This window comes from Gracilinanus agilis, chromosome 1, assembly GCF_016433145.1.
Source record: "Gracilinanus agilis isolate LMUSP501 chromosome 1, AgileGrace, whole genome shotgun sequence".
NCBI classification, from domain to species: Eukaryota; Metazoa; Chordata; class Mammalia; order Didelphimorphia; family Didelphidae; genus Gracilinanus; species Gracilinanus agilis.
Genome location: NC_058130.1, coordinates 93,404,718 through 93,430,467, shown reverse-complemented (window position 1 = coordinate 93,430,467; position 25,750 = coordinate 93,404,718). Strand labels below are relative to the sequence as shown.

General features: G+C 42.9%; 1 protein-coding gene across 1 annotated transcript in view; it reads right to left on the bottom strand.

Annotated features, from left to right (window-relative positions):
- Window positions 1–25,750, bottom strand: part of VIPR1 (vasoactive intestinal peptide receptor 1) — a 93,518-nt gene that overhangs the window by 51,888 nt on the left and 15,880 nt on the right. Inside the window, exon 5 of the mRNA XM_044676893.1 lies at window positions 3,524–3,623. Coding sequence (XP_044532828.1) covers window positions 3,524–3,623 — 100 coding nt within the window. The remainder of the gene's footprint in view (window positions 1–3,523; window positions 3,624–25,750) is intronic.

Genomic DNA, 25,750 nt, shown 5'->3' with positions numbered 1-25,750 from the left:
GGAAGGAAGAATTAGAGAGGAGGGGAAGGAAGAGAAAGAAGGAAGAATTAGAAAAGAGGAAGAGGTAAGGAAAGAGTGTGTGTGTGTGTGTGTGTGTGTGTGTGTGTGTGTGTGTGTGTGTAAAAGAGTTAGTTACATAATCTCCCAGCTGGCCTCAAAAGAAAAAAAAGATGACTTGGAGACGATGGAAGCAGCAGCAGCTCTCCGAAAGAGATGGTTATATAATAGTTGTATCAACCTCAGGGAGGTAACTTCCATTGGACAGATGAAGAAACCCTGGGGCTGTGGGTAGTTAGACATAAGAAAGAGACTGGCTGAGAAAAGAGAAAAGGAACACTAAAAGACAGCCAGAGAATCCACATACAGAGAGACAATGAACAGTTACTTAGGAAAACACATGCTGCCCCCAATATAAAAAATCAGAAGGAAAGCCCAGAAGTCCTTTTCCATTCTCAACAGGGAAAGAATGAGGAAGCCAAAGCAAGATGTCCTGAGGTCCACTACCAGAAAGACCCTTCTGACACTTCACACTTTTCTGTTAAGAAGGTGCTCTATTCACAATACTCCGCAGATGTGAGGTGCCAAATTTCTCATCCCAGATTTACACTTAAGGAAGTTGGGGGCCAGAGGCTTGCCTAAGGTCATATAATGAGTAAGTGAGAGGGCTGACACTTGAACCCAGATCACCTGCCTCCAAGTCCAAGGTTCTCTCCACTGTTGCACAGTGTCTCTCTCTCTCTCATGAGGCTGATCCAGATTCAGGATCTACAACCCTAGGAGGCTGTGCAATGTTTGACCTTGCGCCTCTCAAAGAGCAAACAGGAAGCCAGCCATTGGTCCTGGGGTAGGAAGGGATTTAGGAAAGAAAGTAAGACACTTATCTGTCTGCTCCCAGGTGACTCTCTATAAATAGTCCTATTAACATTCATTCACTCCACTCTATCTCCCCACAAGATTACCTTCAACCTAGGGACCATTCTCCCCCTCTGTCTTTCAAGAATCTTCCTCTGTGAAAGAACTGGGGAAGTAGAAACACAGAAAAAAAAACTGCTTGATCCCATGGTTGGATGGGGATATGATCAGAGATGTAGACTCTAAATGATCACCCTAATGCAAATATCAATAATATGGAAATAGGTCTTGATCAATGACACGTGTAAAATCCAGTGGAATTGCTCATTGGCTATGGGAGTGGGCTGGGGGGAGGGGAGGGAAAGAACACGAATCATGTAATCATGGAAAATTTTTCTTAATTAATCAATTAAATAAAATATAAAAAATTAAAAAAAGAATCTCCCTCTGCCTTTAGAAGCAGCAAGGCAGTGAAATGGATAGAGCACTAGACCTAGAGTCAAGAAAAGCTGAGTTCAAATACAACATCAGACACTTCCTTTGCAGAATGTTACTTGACCTCTACATGCCTTATTTTTCTTTTATATAAAAAAGAGGAGCATAATAACGCTTACTTCCAGATCCATTATGAAGATAAAAATGAAGTGATATTTATCAAATCCAGCTATTATTTGTCTTTCTTAAAGGCTTGGTTCAAGCCTTACCTCCTTCAATTAGCTGATGGCACCCCTCACCCCCCACCCACACCCCCGTCCTCTTCTGAACTGAGGCCCTTGAAATATGAACCATCTCTACAGCCCTTCATTTTAGACTGCCTTGTCTTAATCTAACTGCTCTTTGAGGGTGTATCTTTCTCTCCAATAAAAATCCCCAAAGGCAGGGCTCAGATCTACTTTTCTGTCTAACCCAGACTACAAACTCCTTGAGGGTAGGAACCAATTATTCTCTCCCTGTTCCTCCTAAATGTAGTCCAGGGTGGAAAGCCCTGAAATAGTTGAATTATTTGAATTCACAGCACACATTTCCATTGGACTGGAATCAATTACCATACTTTATATAATTAGAATTTCAAATAGTACTAATTTGAGTACATGCAGCCACTTCAGGGGATTCATCATTCCCACTAATGGGGACCTAGCTATAAGAACTTAGTACATGGAAGGCAGCTGTATCCCCAAAGAACACTCCTATGCCTCCCCAATGATCAAGGCTTCTTCTAATACCTCCTTTTACACATCCCTATCATTTATTGTTATTTTTCAGTCACATTTGACTCTTTGGGGATCCCATTTGGGGTTTTCTTGGCAAAGATTCTGGAGTGAGTTGCCATTTCCTTCTCCAGATCATTTTACAGATGAGGAAAATGAGGGAAAAAAAAAAAAGATTAAGTGACTTGCCCACAGTCACATAGCTGGTGTCTGAGGTCAGTGTGGAACTTGGAAGATGAGTCTTCCAGTCTCCAGCCCTGGCTGTGCCACCTGGCTGCCCTATCCCTATCATACCAAGCACTCAGGACACACATTTTTGCTTCTTCAGTTCCCAACACCCCGTTTCCCTAAGCCAACCCAGCCTCCAAACATGAGGCTGTCCAGAGATTTCCGTCGTCCCCCAGTACCTGGCAAGCAGAGCTGACTGTCCCTTCTCCACTCCAAATCTCACTCTATCCCTTCCCCTTCCCTGGCTTAACTAAACCATCTTCTAACATCTGGCTGCATCTACTCAGGCCCATGCTGAGATGTGATTTTAATCCTGCTCAGTTAATTAGTAAGGATAATGAACTGGCTGTTCCAGCTAATCAGCCAGTTCATGGTTGGGGGTTAGGGCAGGGGTAGGGGGGGGGAGGGCAGGAGACAACAAGGATGCTCCCACCACTCCAGGGTGGGAGACTAAATGATGGTTCTCTTAAATGCTTTCTGAGGAAGTAAAACGAGCCTTGGGCTGGATGTTAAAAGATTCAGGTTGTAGTTCAGGTTCTGCCTCAGTTTCCCTATATGTGCCATGGAGGAACTATGCCCATAGTTCATAGTCCCCGAGGGCACCTAGACTTCCAGTACACAAGTCAGCCTAGTCTCTCTCAATCCTCTCCCACTGCCAACCGCCATCATCAAGGAAAGCCTGGCACACGGCTAGCTCTGAAATTCCAGTCTTTCTTCCTGAGATTCAGTCTCAAAGGCAGTCAATGCCTCAAAGAGGATTAGGGGAAAGCCAGCATCCCTGCCTGAGATATCCAAGGTGTTTCCTTTTTTCTAAAACCCTCTACAATGTTCCCATTCTGTTTACTGTTCCTCCAGAGCCTGGCTCTTCTGATAGCCATGGCCTGCTAAGGTGAGCACTGGGGTGTCCCCCCAAAACTGGTAACAGGTGCACCTGAACAGGAAGATATCTGGGGAAGACGATGGCTCCGTCATGATAAAGGTTCAGGCTGAGGCAGCCATGGGAGACAGAGATATCTTATAGCACAGCACACACACATATAAAGCTGGCTGTGGTCTTCTTATTTCCCCAGAAACTTGGGGACAAGCCTGGACTCTGTCTCCCCCTTAGCCTGGGGCGTCTCTGAGGGTAAGGGCTTCCCTCACAGTGACTCTGTTCCCTCCCCAGTGCCCACTCCCACCCCACTTGCTCCCCTACTCCAGAAGGACCAGTTGGGGAAGGAGGTAGCCTCTCTCACCTTCGAGCTCATTTTCCATTTGTTCATATTCCAAGCACTTTTTCCGCTCCGTCTCTATGGACTGTCTGATGGCACATTCATCTGGCAGGAAGCTGGCTACCTGTGACACAGAAAGTTATATCCAGGTTAGTGGTTCAGAGAGCCCCAGCCTCTACACTCTGTAAAGAAAGGGCCATTGCCCAGCAACAACTCCCCAAGCCCCCGGCATCAGGGGACAAAACCAGTGCCCTCTCCTTCCTCGATCCAAGGTTTGAGAGGTTCCAGTGGGAGTGAGGGATAACAGACATAATTTTGAGATGTGGCTTCTAGTCCCAGCTTTGCCACTAACTTGCTATGTGACCTCTGGCAAGTACCTTCCCCTCTCTTGGCCTCAGTTTTCCCATCTGTAAAATGAGGAGGTTAAAGTAGATGATCTGACATTCTTATGATTCTATAATTAGAGAAGCTAACAGGCTGACAGAAAAAAATAAAATTCCCGGCACATAAAAGTTGCTCAATTAATGCTTTTTGACTAATTGTAATGTGGCAGTGGGTTTTGAATTATATTTTGTCTTGGATTTTCCTGGGATTTGTAAGGAGATGCTTATATCTGACAGTAGCCCATGGCACATCTCACCTTGACATCATTCTTTATTGTTGCTGCACAGTTGTTTTAGTCATATCCAACTGTTTGTGACTCCTTTGGTGTTTTTCTTGGCAGAGATACTGGAGTGGTTTGACATTTCCTTCTCCGGCTTGTTTTACAAATGAGGAAACTGAGGCAAGTAGGGTTAAGTGACTTGCCCAGGGTCGCATAGCTAGTAAGTGTCTGAGGCCAGATTTGAACAGAGGAAAATGAGTCTTCCTAATTCCAAGTCTGGTGCTCTACCTCCTGGGCCACTTAGCTCCCTTCATTCTTTATCAGGAATTTACAAAGGAGGATAGTTCAAAAGCTTGAAGGTTAAATTATAAACTAAGCTTTTATCTCTGAGCCTAGTCACAGATGGAGCGCTCAATTCTGATATCTCCTTTGGACTTCAAAGAACCTGGCACATGACTAGAGAAGGGGCTGGTCTCGGAGTCAGAGGTCTAGAATTGCGATTGCATTTCTCTCCTTACTAACTTTGAGACCATGAGCAAGTCACTTCGGATTTTAGAGGCTCACCTGCAAAATGGGGAGAATTCTGCTTGCACTAACTATCTGCCTCTTGGAGTTGATGTGAGGACAGTGCTTTGCAAACTATGAAGCTCTTTAGCAGCAAGAGTAATTATTATTAGGAATTGCCCAATAAATACTGTTTTGATTATTGACTCATCTATTTTTATATGTAATATAAACCAATAATAATTATTGTCCCTCCCTGACTTCTTCCTAGGCCTTTATTGTCTCTTTAAAAACACACAAATACTTTTCACTGAGGTTGGGAGGACTTTGAAATCCACGCGGCAGCCACCTTCGGTTTCCTTGGTGTCTGGCACAGCTGGCATTGCCTTGGCAAATTTATAGGAATAGCTTGCTGTTTCCAGGGTCTCTGTGTTCTATAATGGGTGGGTGGCAATCCCTGTGGAGGGTACAAGGAATACTTGCAGCATTGGGCTTCATTCCTCCACAGTTGGCAAAGTTTGAGCTCAGACCTACATAATTCACTAACTAACTCAGTTAAATTAGGAAATGGGTCTTCACTCCCAACATTATTCCCAGGAAATCCTTTCTTTCATTTGATAAGCATTTATAAGTCCTACTATGTTCCAGGCACTAGGATAGACCCTAGAGATGCAAAAAAAATAGTGCCTGACAATCTACTGAGGTGTAAATATTTGTATTTAGATAAATAATTATGAAATATGTACAAAATAATTTCAATAATCCAGATAGATGGTGCAGTGGATAGAGCACAGGGTCTGGAGTCAGGAAAATCTGAGTTCAGATCTGGCCTTAGACATTTACTAGCTGTGTAACCCTGAGCAAGTTACTTGACCTTGTTTGCCTCAGTTTTCTCATCTGTAAAATGAGCTGGAAAAGGAAATGGCAAACCACTCCAGTATTTTTACCAAGAAAATCTCAAATGGGATCACAAAGAGTCAGATGTGACTGAAACAATTAAACAACAATGTAAAAGACTAAGGAAAGGACTAATAACTAGGGAAGGAACTCCAATCAAAAAAGATCTCATTTATGAGAGGGCACTGAGCTAAACCTTGAAAGTAGGAAAGGATTTTAAAAGTTGGAGGTGAAGATGAAGAATATTTCAGGCATGGAAGATAGCCTGTACAACGGCATGGGAAAAGCAAATAAACCTGGAATATATAAAGTTCATTAAAGAGGAATAACATGTAATCATCCTGGAAAGAGAGGTTGGAGCCAGGATTTGAAGGGTTTTTAACTTTCAGAGAAATATGAAATTTATTCTAGAGGTAATAGGGAGCCTTTGAAGCTTCTTGAGCAAGGAGTGACATGGTCACTTTAGGAATGTCAGCTGGGCAGCTATGGAGATGATGGAGAGGAGAAAGGCTGGATTCAGAGATACCAATTATGAGGCTACGTTAATAGTTTAGGCAAGAAGTAATAAGTGCCTGAACTAGGGTGGCAGTGATGGGAGTGGAGAGAAGGGGAATTAGGAGATATAATTGAGATAGAATCAGTAAGCCTGGGCAATTGATTGGTCATGGCAGAAAAGGAAGATTGGAGTTCTCTGAACCTGAATGTTTAGAAAGACTGTTGTACTCTTGCTATAAACAGTAAAAAGGAGAAAGAAAGGGTTTAGGGAAAAAGCTAAGGAATTCTTGGACATGTTAAATTCAAGGTGCTTCTAAGGATGTCTTAGGAGGATGAAATGCCCAATGGCCAGATGGCAATACAGGACTGAGAGATCAAGGAGAGAGATCAAGATGCGATATATAGATCTGGAAATCATCTGCAAAGAGATGATAAATGAACCTATGGAGATCACCAAGAGATTGTAGAAAAGAGGGGTCAGGACAGCCCTGGCGTGTACCCAAGGAACGTAGCCAGACAGGAAGCAGGGTCTAGGTGAGATGATGGAACAAAGGAGACTAAGAAGGAACATTCATGTAGGATGAGAAGAACTAGACAGAAACAGGGAGGGGGCAGCTAGGAAGTTCAGTGGACTGAAAACCAAACTTGGAGATGTTCCTGAGTTCAAATCTGATCTCAGACGCTTCCTAGCTGTGTGATCCTGGGCAAGAAACTTACACCCCATTGCCTAGCCTTTATCACTCTTCTGCCTTGGAACTAATACACAGTATTGATTCTAAGACGGTAGGTAAAAGTTAAAAAAAAAACAACAACAAAAAAAAAAAAACCAAAAACCTCAGGAAGGAGAGAATGTCCAGTAGGGTTAGAATCAAATGTGACAAAGAAGGCAAAGAGGATGAGGACTGAGAAACGACCATTGGATTTAGCTGTGAAGAGATCTTTAGTAACCTAAAAGAGACCAGTTTTAGTCAAGTAGAGGAAATGGAAGTCAGAGTTTGAGGGGCTGAGAAGGGTGTACATATGTGTATGGAAGTAGAAGCAATGATTATAAACAGCTTTTTCTAGAAGTTTGTCTATAAAAGGAAGGAGAAACATAGGATGACAGCTTGAGGTTGTGGCTGGGTCTGGTGATGTTCGGAAGGAAGAAGAGAAGGAGCCAGTAGATGGGCAATTTGAAGACTAGTAAGAGACAAAGGATGACCTAGGAGGTGATAGGATTAAGGGCAAGTGCAGATAGAGAGATTAGCCTTGGTAAGGAGAAAGATCATTTCTTCCCCTGAGATTAGAGGAAATGAGAAAAGAGGAAATTTGAGGTGTAGAACTGGGGGAGGGGGTCAGCTCATAACAGATGGTCTCCGTTTTCTCTGTAAAGTATGAGGCAAGACTTCTGAATGCTTCAAAATCAGCTAAATCTCAAAGTTCCAACAAATGGGCAACTATGTGAAAGATGGATTGGTGAGAGGAAAAGCTAGAGGCAGAGATTCCTCAATCAATAGCTGCCGAGAACTGGGTTAATTTGAGAAGAAATCCAGTGAGTAGGGCATAGGGAGTATCTTTTGACTCTCATCCTATATCTCTATTCTCTTGTTATCTGTCTCCTGGATATGTCCCATCTTCTTTATGATGGATCTCCCTAAGGACAGGGATCTGCTTCCTCCTATGCCGGGCCCTCCATCCCCACCCTTGCACAGCCCATCTCTGCATAGGCTGAAAGACTAGTCCTTCAGACATTGAGCAGCACATCATCACAGCCTCCCATCAAAGCTCATTGCATCACACCACATCACACTGTACCATGCCTTGCTGTACTATACCGTTATATACCATGCCATGTCATAGTATACCATCCCATTCTCTACTATACTGTATCATAGCATGCCACACTGTACCATTCTATGTCATACCATATCATAGATGAGTCGGAAAACAAAAGGGATATTATATTTACTGTTTCAGGTTTTGATAGCTTTCCCTCGGCTGTGAGGATAGGGGTTGTTAATTAGCCAGGCAGTAATGAGTAAGCTAGAGTGGAGCAAAAAGAGAGATGGCTCTGGAATCTGATGACTACTGGTGTAGAGCCTCAGTTCATGGGACTTCATGATCATGGACGTTCTCTGAGCCTCAGTTTCCTCCTTTGTAAAATGAGGGCCTGGAAGGTCTTTTCTATCTCTAACACCTATGATCCATGACCTAAGATTTTTTCTCTCTAACCCAGATGGATGAGGGTTGTGGCCTGGCTGTCGTTAGGATGGGTCAGCTGGTACTTTACCCAAAGGCACAGAAGTTTAGCTCTATCTTGGAGTACATTCCTCCTACCACATCTCTTGGGTCTTTCCTTACCCTCTCTTGACGCCTCATACGGGATAAGTCCTCTCTCCTGCTCCTCCCATTCCCACTTCCCTAGAAACCGCCAGTTTTTTAGCAGTACAGAAATTTCAAGGTATCCCAGGGCAGATAGTCTCCTTCTCAGCCACCATACCCAAAGTACAGTGGCTCTGACCCCATTCTACCACCACCTCCCCCATCCTAGCCTTCTCCTAACTTGCTTCAGGTGAATAGTTTCATACTTTGCCTCCAAGCACTCATGGACATAATTCTGTGCCTGTTGATGCTAGAGAAGTACTTATCTAGTTGGAAAGACCGATAGCTTTATTGTCAGAAGATTTGGGTTCAGGTCTCACCTCTGGTACTTATTACCTGGGTGACCTTGGACAAGTCACTCTGGGCCTCAGTTTCCTCAGTGTAAAATGTAGAGTTGCACTATATGGCCTCTGAAGTACTCTATATCTATGTTCCTAGGTTTCACCTTTCCATTTTGTTTCCTGGCTTCTTCATCATAATAGAACAAGGCCCATATCTCCTATCAAGGGATGCTTTTCCCAACATCCCCACACAGCCCTATTCTGCATAGGTTAAGTCTCCTTCCTTAGCTCTTTAGACATTCAGCACATATTAACCTCTAATACTCCTCATATGGCACCTTATATTTTGAGTTATGCAATAACACATAGAAAGTATTTTGTAAACCTCTAAGTAATATATATATATACATATATATGTATATATATATCCTAGCTCTTATTGTTTTTTACTAGAAGGGATATTAGAGGACATCTGGTCCAACTTCCTCACTTTATAGAGGAAGAGACGGAGGCTCCAAATGAGAATTCAGCTCCCCAGACTTCACCTCTACCTAATTTCTTGGGCCTCTCTGTATGATTAGTTTTAATATTCTGGAACGTAAGCATGTCCTCATCCCTGCACCAGATCATGACAACAGCTTCCTAATTGATGACCCCGAATCCTCTCCTATCAGTGGACAGTGGAAAGAACAGTGGTCTTCAGATCCAAGTATCTAGATTGAAGTCTGGGCTTTGACATTTGCCAATTTTTTGCCCTTGATTAAGTTACTTCCCCATTATAGGTTTTAGTTTCCCCTTCTAGAAGATGAGGAAGATGATTCGCTGGCAAGAGCACATGAGTTTGGGTATGTCTTATTTAAATCTTCCAAACCTGTTTCCTCAGATGTTGAATGAAGGGTTTGGATTAAGTGATCGATAATGTCCAGTTCTAACATGCTATGAGCCTGTGATTCCCAAATATTTCCTCCTTTCTCTCTGTTCTATCTCCTGGCTGTATCCTGTCTTCTTCATTGTAATGGAACAAGGTCTATGTCTCTCCTTCCACCAAGAGATCTTCTCTCTGTCATTCTCTCATATTCCTGCTCTCAATAGGGTCTTATTAACTCCCTTTCACTCAAGACTTTAGCTTGAGACCTAGACAGAGACACACTGGAGTCTGCTCTTGAGGGAAGAGGACACTGGTGACAGGAAGAAGATTTTACAAGTGAGGAAACTGAGGCAAACAGAATTAAGTGATTTGTCCAAGGTCACCTAGTCTAGTATATGTCTGAGTCACTCATGAAGATGAGTCTTCCTGATTCCAAGCCCAGTGCTTTATTTACTGTGCCACCTGGCTGCCCTACTATTTCCCTTCTAACCTTGGAAATGTAGCATCTCCCCTCACCCCAAATACCTGTTGTGAAAATTCAATGAGATCAGAAATTCAGAGCAGCCAAGAATCAGAAGGAAACTTCAAAGTAATCTGGTTCAAGCTCCTGCCTAATGCAGAATTGATAACTGATTTGCATACATCATTTCATTTGATCCTCACCATTTTGTTATCCCCATTTTACAGGTTAAAAAAACTGAAAGTAAAGTGACTTACTCGAGGACAATAATGTTCATGTCAAGGTTATTTCCATTCCACACATATAGAAACAGGATTTGAAAAGTGAAGTAATTTTCTTAAGTAACCATCTAGTCCAGACTGTGGACCAATGTGACCAAGACTTCTGGTCTCTGTCCAGACTTTCATCTCCTTCTCTATACTATAGACTCTGCAGTTTCCCTAGGAGGAAGTCATCCAACCTTTGCCTGAATACTTCCATGCTGGAGAGCTCATTACCTAAATAAATCAGCTCATTCCCATTTCATACAATCCTCATTATTAAAAAAAAAAAAAAAACAACTTCCTTATGCTGAGGAAGGATCTTGGAACATAGAATATCAGAGTCAGGTGCTTAGAGACCATGTTGTCTAAACATATCATTTTACAATTGAGGGAACAGAGACCCAAAGAGGATAGGGGACTTGCCCAAAGTCATATAGAACCCAGTATTTGAGATTCTTCCTACTAGACTGACAGTTTCCTTAGCAATTACTTCTAAACCTGATTCCTTGTCCATTACTTTAAGCACTCCTCTCTGAGGTCAAGTGGAATAAATCTAATCTCTTTTAACTCTGAGATTCTGTGATGGCATATCACTAACTAACTTGAATGAAGGCTACATAAATAGAATTGGCCAAACCTCCCTATTCAGCAGAAAATTGGAGGACTGTGAGTATGAAATGTTGCATTTCCTATCACATGAAGTCCCTGTTAGTCTGTTTTGCTTAGCTGTGTTTCATTATTACATGAGAGGTGTAATATATAGAATTATGAGAGTGGTTGTAGCTTAATAGCTTTATTAAATCACAGTAGTAGTAGTAGTAGTAGTAGTAGTAGTAGTAGTAGTAGTAGTAGTAGTAGTAGTTGTAGTAGTAGTAGTAGTAGTAGTAGTAGTAGTAGTAGTAGTAGTAGTAGTAGTAGTAGTAGTAGTAGTAAAGAGAGGGAAAAGGAGGAGAGAGGTAGAGAGGTACTTAACCTTTCTAAGCTGCAGCCACCATTATGGGCTTCTAGCTACAACCCAGCAAGGGTCCACTCTGCTCCTCCACACACACAGCAAAGACCCCGACTTCAGTGATACACAACAAGTAGCTATAGAGACTTGGGTGACTCCTATGATAACTGATGGAGTCTCTCATGGCTGCAGGGAACTGGTTTGCTTGCAGTTGTCATCAAATGGGCTCTTCTAACTTTGGGGATTGTGGTACTTCTTAGAATCTGCATTAGCTGTGGTACTAGTGTTTATAACAAGCTCTTGCCTGGTGAAAAAATTATGTACACTCACACCTTGGATCATGGCCAAGTTAGAAAGGAAATAGAGATCACTTTTGAGTGAGAAGCCTTTGTGTCGTGCCTCTGTTTGGCTGACCCATGGTCACATGGAATGCAAACTATGAATTCCTGATTTTTAAATTAATTAGTATTTTTAATATTTACAATTACTTTTTTATTTTTCCTTCTAATTATTTTTGTTGTACTTGAGTACATGGAATCATTATTAATGTTTTTAATTTTGAAGGATAAGTTTACAATATCTATTAGCCCTAACACCAATGCATACCCAAAGCTTTAGACTATAGAAACCTGCCAATGGTTATTAAGTGTTATGGGACTTTAACTAATAATTGTGCCTGATTTCAGAAGAAGGGATCACGAAAGAGCCACTATACAATATAAAGACACACAATTCCTGTGGGATTGATGAAGATCTGTGCCAAGACAGAGGACTTGTTTTGAGGTTCAAGGAAACGGCTGTTTGACAAATTCAGACGTTGGACTTCCTCATGCCAGGTTTCTACAAATACCTCTATTTGGCTTTCATTTTGGCTCTCCATTCCCTGAGATTGAAGGTAAAATCAGACCAGGCAATCATACTTCCCTTTTACTTCAGACTCTTGTCCCCTTCTCTATTATAGTATGGCAATTTTTCATAGTCCTGGCTGCCGATGGGTAAGTGCAATATTGCAGCAATTGTTTTGCAGGCTTGTAGGACATGTCACTTAAAAAAAAATTTTTTTAAACCCTTGTACTTCGGTGTATTGTCTCATAGGTGGAAGACTGGTAAGGGTGGGCAATGGGGGTCAAGTGACTTGCCCAGGGTCACACAGCTGGGAAGTGGCTGAGGCCAGGTTTGAACCTAGGACCTCCTGTCTCTAGGCCTGACTCTCACTCCACTGAGCTACCCAGCTGCCCCAGGACATGTCACTTTAATTGGGCCTTGCTGGTGATTAAAGGACCTGCTATAGTTTTATTCTTTTGCTCATAATTTTATACACATAGGATTCATGTGTATATATATATATATTTTTTTTAATCTAGAATTTAATTTTTTCTCTTCTATTTAGTTTTTTTGGGGGGGTTGATTTTCTTTTGAGGATTGATTCATATACCCCATAAATCAGGCATGTCTCCTGGGGTGATTCTAGTGTTGGCCAACACCCTCCTAACGGGGATTGTATAAATTACTCTCAATTCCAAAGTTTAAAATCTTTTAAAATGATTTTAGGAAAAGAAAATCGTCAATACCCTGAATTGAGAAAGTGGAGCTTCTGAAGAAAATGTTATAGGCATTTGTAGGATGCCTACAGAAACCACATATTACATCAAAAGATCCTGAGTGGACTTTGGGATATAACGAACTGAACTGAAGGGGGCTGAACATATCATTTATTCTGAATGTAAATTCTTATGCCAAAGGAGAGTACCTCCTAATTGGCTTTTTGTCAATTTGTCTATCAATATTTTTTCCCTCTTTCTTTTCCTTCCCTAAAGTGTGATATTTTATATACCTCTAGTAAGAGAAGCTTTAAAGGTAATAAGCTATATATGTGGAATGATTCGTTGGGGAGACCTGACATGTTAATATTCCAGAAACCCCATATGAGGAGATTTTAACATGTTGGTCTCCCAAAGAATCAAAGGGGGGATTGTGTGAAGGGAACCCCCTTCCAGGATCACATACTGGGGTCCTACCTGTGTCCTGGTACCGCGTGCACTACGTCATGTGAGTGTGCTTCAGCATGGGTCATAGGGCAGTGACCTAGGCACCCAAACCAGAAAGGATCAGATTATTGATCCCGGGTACAAGAGAAAAAATAAAAGAGGGAGTTCCAGCTCTCTCTATTCACTCAGGCACATGGTGAAAGGACAGTGGCAGAGAGAGCCATGTGGATAGTGTCCACGTGACTAGTTTAGAATAGGTTTCCTTCTCTCTATCTGTCTGCCTTCTCTTATTCAAGTAAATATTAATAAACTTTATGGAACTTAAAGACTGGGGTTTAATTTAGTTCTAACAGAGGGTTCTGTTAGGGGTAAAGTGATATCTGGAATCTAGGGGGCACAGTGGATAGAGTTCAGCCTGGGAATCAGAAAAATTTAATTTCCTGAGTTCAAATCTGGCCCTGTACTCTTACTAGCTGTGTGACTCTGTGTAAGTCACTTAACTCTGTCTCAGTTTCTTATCTGTAAAGTGAGCTGGAGAAGGAAATGGCAAACCACTCCAGTATCTGTGCCAAGAAATGGCCTAAATGAGGTCACAAAGAGTTAGACATGAACAACTCAACAACAATATCAGGAAACCACTGTGGTATTAAAAAAAAATGAAAAGACATCCGTAACATTTTTGAATAAATTAAAAGAAGAGTCCAGAGCAGGGGAGGTGATTGCCCTGTAGTCTTTTTCCCTTGCTCAAATCACAGGATTCTCAGATTCTGGGCGCCACATTGATAAAGGCAGTCTGTGCAGGGATGGAGAGGCAGCTTTAAACTATGTTATATGAGAAAGAGTTGAAGGAACTAGGAATATTTAACGGGGAGAGAAGCTCTGAAGCTAAGGACAGGGCAGGGAGGGGCTCTATGGAAGTAGAAATTGATTTATCCTGTATTGCTCCAAAGGTAGAAAAAGAAATAATTGTTAAGAAGGAAAGTATAGTGTATGGTATTGGGATAGTAGGCAAGACTTGGGCAAGTCCTCTACCCTCTAAGGGGCTCTATTTTCTCAGTTGTAAAATGATAAGTATAGAGCACCTGGTCTCTGAACTTAGGACTTTGATGTTCTGTGCTGGAATGTCCTTCCTAGCACTGGCATTCATCATCTCTATTATACCTTGTGGGCAAGTTTGAGTTGAATGGGGGCCATCGAGGTGCCCATCCACTCTTGTGCCCAAACATCTGTCTTGAGAACTTTCTCACCTCTAGAAGGGAAACTGTTTTAGCTTCGGTCTGCCTGAATGGGGAGGGGGAGATGATCAGTGAGACAATCTCTCAGGCTCCTCCTGGAATAAGAGAAACTATTATCTCTTCTGCTTTAGTAGGAAAGGACGTCAAAGTGGGGCATTCAGGGCTCTCCGGCTTCCAACAGCCTCCTGGAAGCTCTCATTATGTGCCTCTAAGCTGTGTCTATAGTTCCCTCTGCAGCAACCTTGTCTTCCCATCCTACATCCTTTTCAAGTGACAGACAGGTCAGGGTGGGGTACTTCTTGCTGCCATAAAGCCGTAGGGATGACCCCATACTTGTGCCCTTCAGAATGCCGTCCCTGGTTCTGGGTTCTCTGCCCCCAATCTCCCCACCATCTACAAGAGAAACAGACCGGGCCAGCACCTCGAGGCCCCACGGAACCCCTAGTCTGACAGGGAAGACGAGACTCTGCCCTGAGATAACCAGTGACCGAAAGCTTCGCCTTCTCATGCCAAGATTCCATCTTTGCCCACCAGTGGGATTAGGTCATTGGTCCCCATCGGGCTCAGTACCCCAAAGAAGCCCAGCATTCTCCATTCTCAGTCATCAGCCCCTCAGCATTAATGAATGGGTTCAGCAGATCCTTTCCTGAGACCCAGCTTAGGAAGTCAAGAGAAAAGAGAAGAAGCTCTTGCCAGAACTGGCTCCCTTAAAGGGAAGCGGTGGTGCCCCTGGAGGATGGAAGCCAGAGTAAGAGCAGACTGGGACAAGCCAACTTCACATATCTGCTGAGGCCAAGACCGCATTGCTTGATCACTTAAGAGGACTGACGGGCATTTCAGAGCGGTGAAATAACTCATCCCTAGTGTGTGAGGGAGCCGATCCCCTCCGGACCGGCGGCCCCTCGGCTGCTGGCCGGGCTAACAGGTCAATGGCTTGTTAATCAGAGAAGGAGCAAAGGCAGTTTTTTTCTGTAGCTTTTATCAGAAGGAATTTAGGCCTGGACTTTGGACTTCCTCTTCAGGATTTCTTTATTCTAAACATCCTCATTATCCCCACGCCTCTGGGTTTACACCGTGTGGGAGAAATGACTACAATCTGATCCCTCAGGTAATTACAAAAGGGACGGTGACATCACACGTGTCTATACACTTGTGTTTTCTCACAGGATACTAACAACCCTGGGATGGAAGACTCTTCTCCCCATTTGATAGGGGGAGACACTGAGGCCCAGATCAGGCAAGAGGTTTGCCCAGTGCATGTGACACAGAGAGATGCTGGAGAAGCCAACGCCTGCACCCAGGTCTCTTGATTTTAGATTCAGCACTTTTTGCTACATCAGCCAAAATCTCTAAGGATAGTAATAACAACAATGATAAAAGAATAATAATATGACATTTCTATAGGGCTTCAGTGTTTACAAAGTGTTTACTTAAATAACATAAGAACAGAAGGGACCTCAGAGATCATCCATCCCCTTCATTTTACACAAGGAAAAACTAAGCCCCAGAGAAGGGAAACAAATGACTTGCCTAAGGTCACACACATCAGACCATGATTTTAGAGCAGAGGTGTCAAATGCTCCCTGAGTCACCTGTGACTCACACACAACACACCCTCGGGATCGTGCCACCACAACCAGATTAAAATGTAATTGGGAAATATTTCACAAAATAAAAATACACTAAAACCTAAATAATATTACATTTGAAAACTGTGCACAATCCTCAGAGATCCTATGTACAGTTTGACAGCTCCCTCTCCTAGTTGAGTTTGATAACCCTGATTTTAGAGAAACAATTTCTCACTCTGTGTTTGCCTTTCTCTGTGTCCCCTACCTCCATGAATGTTTGAAAAGCAAGCAGTAAGGCTCTTTTTTTTCTACCTCTCCCAACCCTCTGAAGCAGGGTTTTTTGGTATCTTAGAGATGGGAATATCAGGGAGGGGAGGAGACAAAGCTGGTGGTGATAACAGCAAGAAACATAGACTCTGGGTTATACAAGGAGGAAAAGGCAGTGTCCCTTTGTCTGGATAGTCCCAGCAGAAAGGAGGATCCTTTTAAAATTCAATACCGCAAACATTTATTATGCCAACACAAAAAAACATGATGTACAATATTTTTTGATAGATGCGTCAGAGAGGGGCAAAGCCATTCAAGATCCTAAAGAAAAGGCTGAAGAAAGAGGAGGCTCAGGAAAACACTTCTGGGAGAAGGCAACCTTTAAGTTGAACTTTAAAAAATGGCCAATGGGAATGTAATGGGGAAGAGAGGAAGAGGAAGAATTCTGGCTGTTCTGATTAGTAAGATGGAGGTCCTATGTATTCTGGGACTGAGCTGTCTATTTTAACTGAAGCAGAGAATGAATAAAGGAACGTATAAGAGATAAAGACTTGAAAGAGTAAAACAAGACCACACAGAGTCTTGAATGCCATGTTTATTGTTTTCAGTTGTTTCAGTCATGTCCACTTTTTCATGGGTTTTCTTGGCAAAGAATTGGAGTGGTTTGCCATTTCCTTCTCCAGCTCATTTTACAGATGAGGAAACTAATGCAGACAGGGGCAAGTGACTTGCCCAGGGTCTCACAGTGTCTGAGGCCAAAAGATGACTATTCTTGATTTTAGACCCTGGCTCTGTGCATCATGGCACCCTAATGGTTCCTGAGTGTCTGGTAGAGAAGTTTAGACTTTATTTAGTAGTCAACAGAGAGCCACGGAGGGTTTCCAAAGAGAGGAGCCCCATGACTAGGATAAAGGAAAGGAGTAGACTCATGCCTTCATTAGTACAAGGAGCTCCTGGGTGAAGAAATCCTTCCTTTTTCTAAAGCATATCAGCAATTTGGAATCTCAGAGAGTTGTCTGGTGACTACTAAATAGGTAGACAATTTGTTTAGGGTCACATAGCCAATGTATAGCTGAGGCAGAACTTGAACCCGGATCTTTTTGGCTTTGAGTTGGTTATCTACTACTAAGCCATGCTTTTATGACCAGATCTACTCAAAAGGAAGCTTATCTAATAGTATGTGAAGAAGCATAGATCAGAAACCTAGAAAGACAATGGCAACAGAAAAAGACAACAGCTTAAGCTTTGCTTAGACTAAAGTGGCAATGACAGCAAAAGGAGAATCCTGTGATTTAGAGCTAGAAGACATCTTAGAGACTAATGATTCTTAACCTCCTTTGGGTCATGGACACAAAATGAGAAGGATTAATTGAGACCATATTTGTAAATGCGAATGTTTTTGTGATTTAACAATTTTGTTGTAAATATAAAAATTTTAATATTGTAAAAATAATATTTGTGCACAGTGCCTGGCACACAGGAGGCATTCAATAAATGTCCATTCCCTTCCCCTTTGACAGTCAGGTAAAATTTATTGGTCCCTTCTCAGTATTTTTCACCCTCCTGTTGAGAAGTGTCTGGGGGGCTCAGTAAGAAGCCTCTGACTCTAATCTTTAGGGGCTGGGGAGGTGACCACAGAAACAAAAGGGGGAGTCACTGCTGGCTTGAGGGTGATCAGCCAAGTCTCTTCCCACTTTCACACCTCTCTCCTGCCTCCCCTCCTCCTTCTTTATTTTCAAGGAGAGACCCAGGCAAATGAAGGGAGTACCTGGAGGTAACAGACAGAAGAAAGAAGAGCTGGTCCTGAACCTCAGCTTCTCGTCTTCTAATATAATAATAATAATAACAACAATAATAATAATTGCTGATAATCTTGTAGGACCTCTAAGGTTTATTCATAAGGATCCTGTGAGGGAGTCAGTGCAAGGGTTTTTTATCCTCATATTACAGATGAGGAAAACCAAACAACTTGCCCATATAGCAAATAAGTGAGAGAGCTAGGATTTGAACCTGAGCCTCCTGATTCCAAATCCAGTATTCCTTCCATCATATCACAGCACGAGCCAAACAGGCTCTGGGCTACCTTGATTTGGTAATAACCTTCAATGTCCAAAGAGTTGAAATTGTAGCAGGGTGAGTTTAGGGGAGACAGAAGGAAATCCTAGTTTCTAAGGGTCAGACAACACAGGAACACAAGGGATTCTCGGGGAATTTTTTAAAAGAGGGCCACCTGCTAATGTTAAAGATGATTTTACAGGGACCTTGAAATGGACCCAACTTGCACCAATCCATGAGAAATAAGGTTAATTCAAGCCATCAGAGGTGGAAGGAATAGGGAGGTGAGGAGCAGTGGCATCAAGTTAAAAACAACAACAACAAACCCCACAGGAGGTATAGGAAGGAGAGACTGAGATACAAGGAGACCAGGGTTATGATGGGACATTAGAGGTAGTGGGGTGCCATGGAGAGAGCATAGAGTTTGGTAACAGAAGTCCTGTCCTTACAACTTTCTTTTTTCTGAGCCTCAGCTTCCTTGACTGTTAAATGGGTATAATGCATTAGCTGTCTCACAGGGCTGTTGAGGGAAGGGCTCTGGGAACCATATGGAAATGGGAGCTGTTATGATGACTATAGATGAGATACATGATCGGACGTAACCGTTTTCTTTGCTTCTCATAGCAGAGATGGAATTTCAGGGTCTTCAGAAAGAGGGGGAGGAGTGGGGGAGGGAAGAGAGAAGAGAGAGGGAAAGGGAGAAAGAGGAGAGAGCAGAGAAGAAACAGAGGGAGAAGGGAGGAGAGAGAAAGGGAAAGAAAGAGAGAGGGGAAGAGGGGGGAGGAAGAGAGGAAGGCAGGAAGGGAGAGGGAGAGACACACAGAGAGAGAAAGAGAAAGAGAGAGGGAGGCAGGAAGGGGAGAGAGAAAAGGAAAGAAAGAGAGAAGAGAGGAAGAGAGAGAGAGAGAGAGAGAGAGAGAGAGAGAGAGAGAGAGAGAGAGAGAGAGAGAGAGAGAGAGGGCAAAGTCCTTTTGGTTAGTAGAAAGAACACTGAATTTTGACTCATAGAACCTGTATTCAAATCTCTGCTCCACAGTTTACAAGTTGTGTGTCGTTTTCCCTCTTTGGGCCTCACCCTCACTTTCTTTATCTGTCAAATTAAGGGGTTAAACTGGGTCTCCAAGGCCCCTTCCTTTGCTGAAACTAAAACCTTTGCCAATTCCATTGAGCATCCTCAAGCTCTGTGTCTGACTGACCCTTCCCTTCCCTTCCTACTATTCCCTTCACACAGTCTCATAGACAGAGCCCTGACCTGGTCTCTGATGTATGTTGTATAACCTTGACCTAGATCTAGAGTCCCTTCCCTGGGCCTTGGTTTCCCCACCTGTCTGACGTGGGCCATGTTTCCAGCCCTGCCCAGGGATGAGCAGAGCTGAGTCTGGGTGGCTTTATTACTGTGTTATTCTTCCTCCCCATACCTTCCCTCCCTAAAGCAACCAACTCCACCCTGAGATCCGTGGCAGCTGTGATGCCCTGGGCTCTGCCTTTAGCTGCCTCTGTTTACTTTCTCTTCCACCCCACAGGAACTAAAGCCAGGATGCCCTCAGGTCAAAAAGAACAGCATGTTCCCCTTCCTTGGCTTCCCCATAAACTCCCTGTTCTTGGAGGCAGGGAACTTGGGCCCAGCTCTGACACTTTCTGGCCACTTTCTTCCTAGAAGTTTCCTCTAGACTGGTGGTTGTGACTGAAGGCTCAGTGGATAGATTTCAGAGGTTCTGTGAACTTGGATGGGAAAAAATTGCAGGGTTTTCCCCCTTAGTTTGGCTTCCTTTGTAGTATTTTACAGAATGTACTGAAAAACATTCTGAGAAAGGTTCCTTCCAGCTCTAAATCCACAGAGTCCTGGTGTATACAACCTACCAAATGCTGAAGGATTCACTTTCCAAAGATAGGATAATGAGGCAGGTAGGTTGTCCATTGGTTAGACCAGGGGGTCGGCAACGTATGGCTCTCAAGCCATATCTGGCTCTTTTGAGGGCCAGATATGGTTCTTTCTGCAGGATCCATAAAGTCCATTTTTTTCAGGCGCTGTTACAGGAGCCGCAATGTGAGCACTGTACGGCTCTCACGAAATTACATTTTAAAAAATGTGGCGTTTATGGGTCTCACGGCCAAAAAAGTTGCCAACCCCTGAGTTAGAGGATTAGAATATGAATTAAGAAGACCCAAGTTCAAATTCTGCCTCAGATAGTTTTGAGCAAGTCATTTAACCAAGTACTAGTTATTATTTTGATGTAAACTAGCATTTATATGGCAATTTGTTTGCAAAATTCTTAACACGTCATCCCTACACAACAACTCTGTGAAGTAGAAACTATTATTAACCTTGCTTTACGGATGGGGAAATTGGGGTAGAAGGAAGTCAAGTGACTTGCCCAGGGTCACACACACACACACACACACACACACACACACACACACACACACTCTCTAAAGATTTGAGGATTTGTACCCTGGTCTTTCTGACTCGAAGGCCAACATTACATCCACAGTACCACATAGTTGTCTATACATGAGGAAGAAGGAAGGAAAGGATATTCACTTTAAGAAAGTTTGTGATATGGAAGAATTTGACTATCAGCCCCTGGTTCAGGCCTTGAATTATCTTTTAGACTGTAAGTTCCATAAAGGCAGGGATTCCATCTTTCCTATATTTTGTATCTTCCTCCAAAACAGAAGCAGAGGGATCTACACGTATTGGTACCAAATAAATGATTGTTGCATTTACCCAAGGCTGCTCTAAATTAAATTTTCTTTCAGTTAACAAGCAAAAGTATTTTCTCACCCATCTTCTACTGGAACTTTTACAATAAATATGCACAAGTCTAGCAAAACAAATTTCCATACTGGCCCTGTCCAAAACTGTGTGTCTCATTCCACAGATTTAGGCCAAGGCTGTTCTACAGGTTCTTTCTAGGAAGTCTTCTCTGCAAGGATGTAAGTGTCTTACAGGACAAATCACTACCTGACAATAAGGTGGAGGGTTGGAAGGACAGAGAGATTCCCATTAAAAGTAATAATTAATTTAATTAAATCCTCTGCCCACTTCAGCCTGAGTGAGCTTCTATGACAACTATAGGGAGAAAAGGAACTGATCACAAATGTTCAATTTATATAAAACTGCCAAGATGGTATAGTAAAAAGAATATTTATTGGCTGTGGAGTCAAATGACATAAGTTCAAATTCTTTTTCTGATTTTACTGCCTTGGTGACCTTGGGCAAATCCTTTAACCTCCGTGAGTAGCAATCTTTTTATCTTTAAAATGAAGGTATTGAAGGTGATGGTTTCAAAGGTTTCTTCAAGCTCAGGTAACCCAACTTTTGTGCAGTAATAATTCTTCTTCTTCTCACCATCCTCTGTTCCAAGCAAACTGACTTTCTTGTTCCCTATTTCTCCCATGTGCCACCTCCAGGCCTTTGTAGCTAGGCTTGCTTCCATCCTTAGAATTCTGTTCCTCCTCATCTTTGTTCCTTAGAATTCTTAGTTTCCTTTAAGGCTCAGAGATGGAGACAGGATTGAAAAGTGAGAGGAATCAGATGCCAGGCTTACAAATCTAGACTAAATCCAATAGCCTTTCTCCATTCATCTCCTTCTTGATCTCTTTGCAGTCCTTGACTTCTGGATACTCTTTTCTCTTTTGATTTTCATGACATTGTTCTCTCCTTGTGCTCTCCCTATCATCCTTTTTCAATTTCCTTTGCTGGATCTTCAAGGTCATGTCTACTGACAGTGGGTATTGCTCACAACTTTGCCCTGGGCCCTCCTCCTCTCCCTCTATGACTATCTCATTAGATGATCTTATCATGAGTTCACTTATCATCTCTATGCAGATGATTCTGAATTATTTTTCTAGATCTAACCTCTCTCTTGACCTCCAGCCTCATATTACTGCCTTTTGGACACCTGAAACATAGGCATCCCAAACTCATCATGCCCCCAACAGACCTCGTGATCTTCCCTCTCTTCCAAACCATCTCTTCTTTCTGAATTTCCTGTTCATGTTAAGGGCACCACTATCCTCCCAGTCACCTACACTCCCCACCAGACTCCTCTTTTGCACTCACCTTATATATCCAATCTGTTGTCAAAGCCTTGTCTTTTCTATATTTACAATATATTTTGTATGTGTTTGCCTTTTCTTTACCTACATAGCTACCATCTTGGTGCAGGCCATCACCTCACACCAACCAGTCATCTTGGGACTCAAGTCTCTCCCTACTCACTCTATCTTCAATTCAGTTGCCAAAGTGATTCTCCTAACATGCAAATATGATCATATACTTCCATAATCAGTAAATTCCAGTGGCTTCCTATTACCTGCTGGATCAAACATAAAACCTTCTAGTTTTTCAAGTCTTTTTTCAATATGGGCTTCAATCATTTCTGATCCTCTGTTTCCTTGGCAAAGATACTGGAGTAGCTTGTTATTTCCTTCTCCTGCCCATTTTATAGATGAGGAAACTGAGACAAACCAGGTTAAGAGACTTGCCCAGGGTCACACAGCTAGTAAGTTTCTGAGACTGAATCCAAACTCATGAAGATGAGTCTTCGTGATTCTAGACTCAGTGCTCTATCCACCGTACCACCTAGTTGCTTTTTTTATTTTTATTTTCCCCCACTTTTCTTCCACCTTACCCTCCATAAACTCTATGATCTATCAGCACTGTTCTACTTGCTGTTCCATCCACATAATCCTCCATCTCCATCTCACTGCCATCATACTGACTGCTCCCCATACTCTTCCTTTAAGATCTTCTGCAGGTGGTTTTCCCAGTCCCAGCTAGCAGTGCCTCCTCTCTTAGATTACTTCTCTTCCATTAACACTGCACATATCTTCTATATACATAGTTATTTGCATCTTGTCTTGTCTGATAGAAGACTATCTCAAGAGCAAGAAACATGCATTCCTTTGTTTCCCTAGTGCTCAGCCCAGTTCCTGAAACACAGTGTTTAACAAAAAGCTTTTTGACTGACTGAATGACTTGAGCAGCTAATTATGGAGGCTGTGGCAGAAGTAGGGAGGAGAAGTGATTCAAATCTAGGGTAGAGCCCATTCTTTGAACCCAGGGGATCAAACAGCAGGTTCGAGAGACTCAGAATCTTATTTGGGGTTGATGGAAGATAAGGTAAGGGGAACAGGAAGAGAGGGGGGGCCCACACTGATGAAATCATGGATCTTTAGAGTTCAAGTCCTTGTATGCCAATGCTAAACTTTTCAAATAACCTTCACATTAGTCTCTCATCAGTCAGGACATGTCTTGATGGCCCCATTTTACAGATGAGGACATTAAGAAAAGAAGGGGTTTGCCAAAGGTCACACAGAAAGGCAGGGGTGGGATGAGGATGGGAACTTGACCCTCAGCTTCAAGTTCAAGGGTTCCTCTCACTGCTGGAAGTCTCAGAAACATCTGGAAAAGATAGAGTCCCTCACAGAGCCCGGGAGAGAGGGCACAAAGTCCTCAGAAAGCATTTCTAAGGCAGAAGCCAAATTTATCACATGCCCAAGTCTGGACTAGCCAGGAGGTCTTAATTGAATTAGTCAACAAACTGAAAGGAAAATACGGGGCTGAACCTATTGGGCACCTTCTGTTTCTACTGAGCCCCAGGCCAGAAAAGTGCCTGGGGAACTTGTTCTCCCTTTGATCCATCTGGGGATGTCAAGGAGAGAGTTAAAGTCCACAGGCAACTTGACCAAGGGTGGTGGAGGCAGTCTTAACCAGGGTAGTGATTAGAGCTCTGCCCCAGGCGTGGGAAGTTTGAAGGTCCCTAACAGGTGGGGAAATGAAGTGTTGCTTCTCCTCTCTGGTCCCTTTGTCCCCAGCTTCTTCCCTGCGTGCTCTCCTCTCAGGTGTCCCACTGGGATTCTTCTTTCCCAGACAACCATATCCTCTGCCCTCTGTCAGAGGATGACGTCAGAAGCAAATTGCAGCCGGTTTAGAAAAGAGTGAGAAGGAAGTGGAGGCACCAAGTACAGACAATTTTTTCTAGGAGTTTGGCTGAGAATGAGAAAAGAAATAGAAGAACTAGTGGGGAAAAGTAGGAGCTAGTGAAGATTTGTTAAGAACGAGGAAGACTTGGGCATGCTTATAGGCTGCAAGGAAGGAAGTGAGAAGCAGCAGAGAAGAAAAGAGACTGAAGATGAGTGAAAGAGGAGATGAGAGCTGGAGCGATCTGCTGGTCAAGATGAGAGGAGAGGGAATCGAGGGTACGTAAAAAGAAGGACATCAGATACAGGAACAAACCAGGAGATCATAGGGGATGATGCTGAGGGATTGTGAGATGAGGGGAAAGGACGGAGAGAGAGGTCCTAGTAAATGGCACCAATTTTCCTGTTAAATGATGAGACCAGGTCCTCGCCTGTGGGGGTGGGGGGCAGGAAGTGCCATGGGATTCCTAAGGAGAGAAGAAAGTCAGAACTGCTCTGCTGAGTGGGATAAAGAATCCATTATAGATGGCCACTGAAGTGAGTGCCCAGTTGAAATCAGACACTATATTTCCTCCAACACATAGAAAGCAATGAAGGAAGCAGATGGCTAGAGTAATCCCAGGTAGGTGTTTGGCAAGTTGTGAAGGATAATTAAACAAGGGATCAAGGGATTCATGGGTAGAAGACACAATACAGGTGAACTGGTACCCTAAAGTACCAGCGATTTGGAAGGAAGAAGAGTCAAGCCAAAGGAGGGGTGCTGGTCTGAGGGACTGGAGGTCATTATAAGGGGAAATAATAGGTTCAGAAGGAGTAAGGCATAGGGAGAGGTGAAACAATAGGAGGTTATGATCCACAAAAGGAATTTCAGAATTCTTGTTCATATTCTCTGAGTAATAACAAGATCAAGAGTTTGACCATCCTTGTGTGTAACTGAAGTGGAGGAGTAGGTCATGATTAGAGCATTTGGGGGAGCATTCATATCTATGCTGAAATTTCCTAGTATGAGGGCAGGAATTGGTGTGGAGAGAGAGAGAGAGAGAGAGAGAGAGAGAGAGAGAGAGAGAGAGAGACTGTGAGCATAACCGTGAATTTTTTAAGAAAAGAAAGAGAATGTCTTGGGGGCTGGTAGGTAATATAGCAACCGGGATCTGGATTGAGTGCTAAATTTGGAAGCAAACATATGGAAGGTGTCAGGACTTTCTCCCTGCAGCCCATCTTAAAAAAACCTGTCATCTCTGGAAAGTCATCAATTATTTAATCCAATGAACATTTGTAAATTGCTCCTATGTGATAGACCCTTATAGGGACACAAGGAAGAGAAATCAGGATAGGTTTTATGGAAGGGTAGCTCCTGAGCTGATCCCTGAAAGTAGCTGGGGATTCTAAGGGCGGAGGTAAGGTGAGAAAAAAACAACAACAAAACCCAACCACATTCCAAGCACAGGACACATCCTGGCTTTCCAAAGGCACCGGAATGTCAAGTTCAAGGAATAGTTAGAACTCTTTTGATTGGTTTATTCAT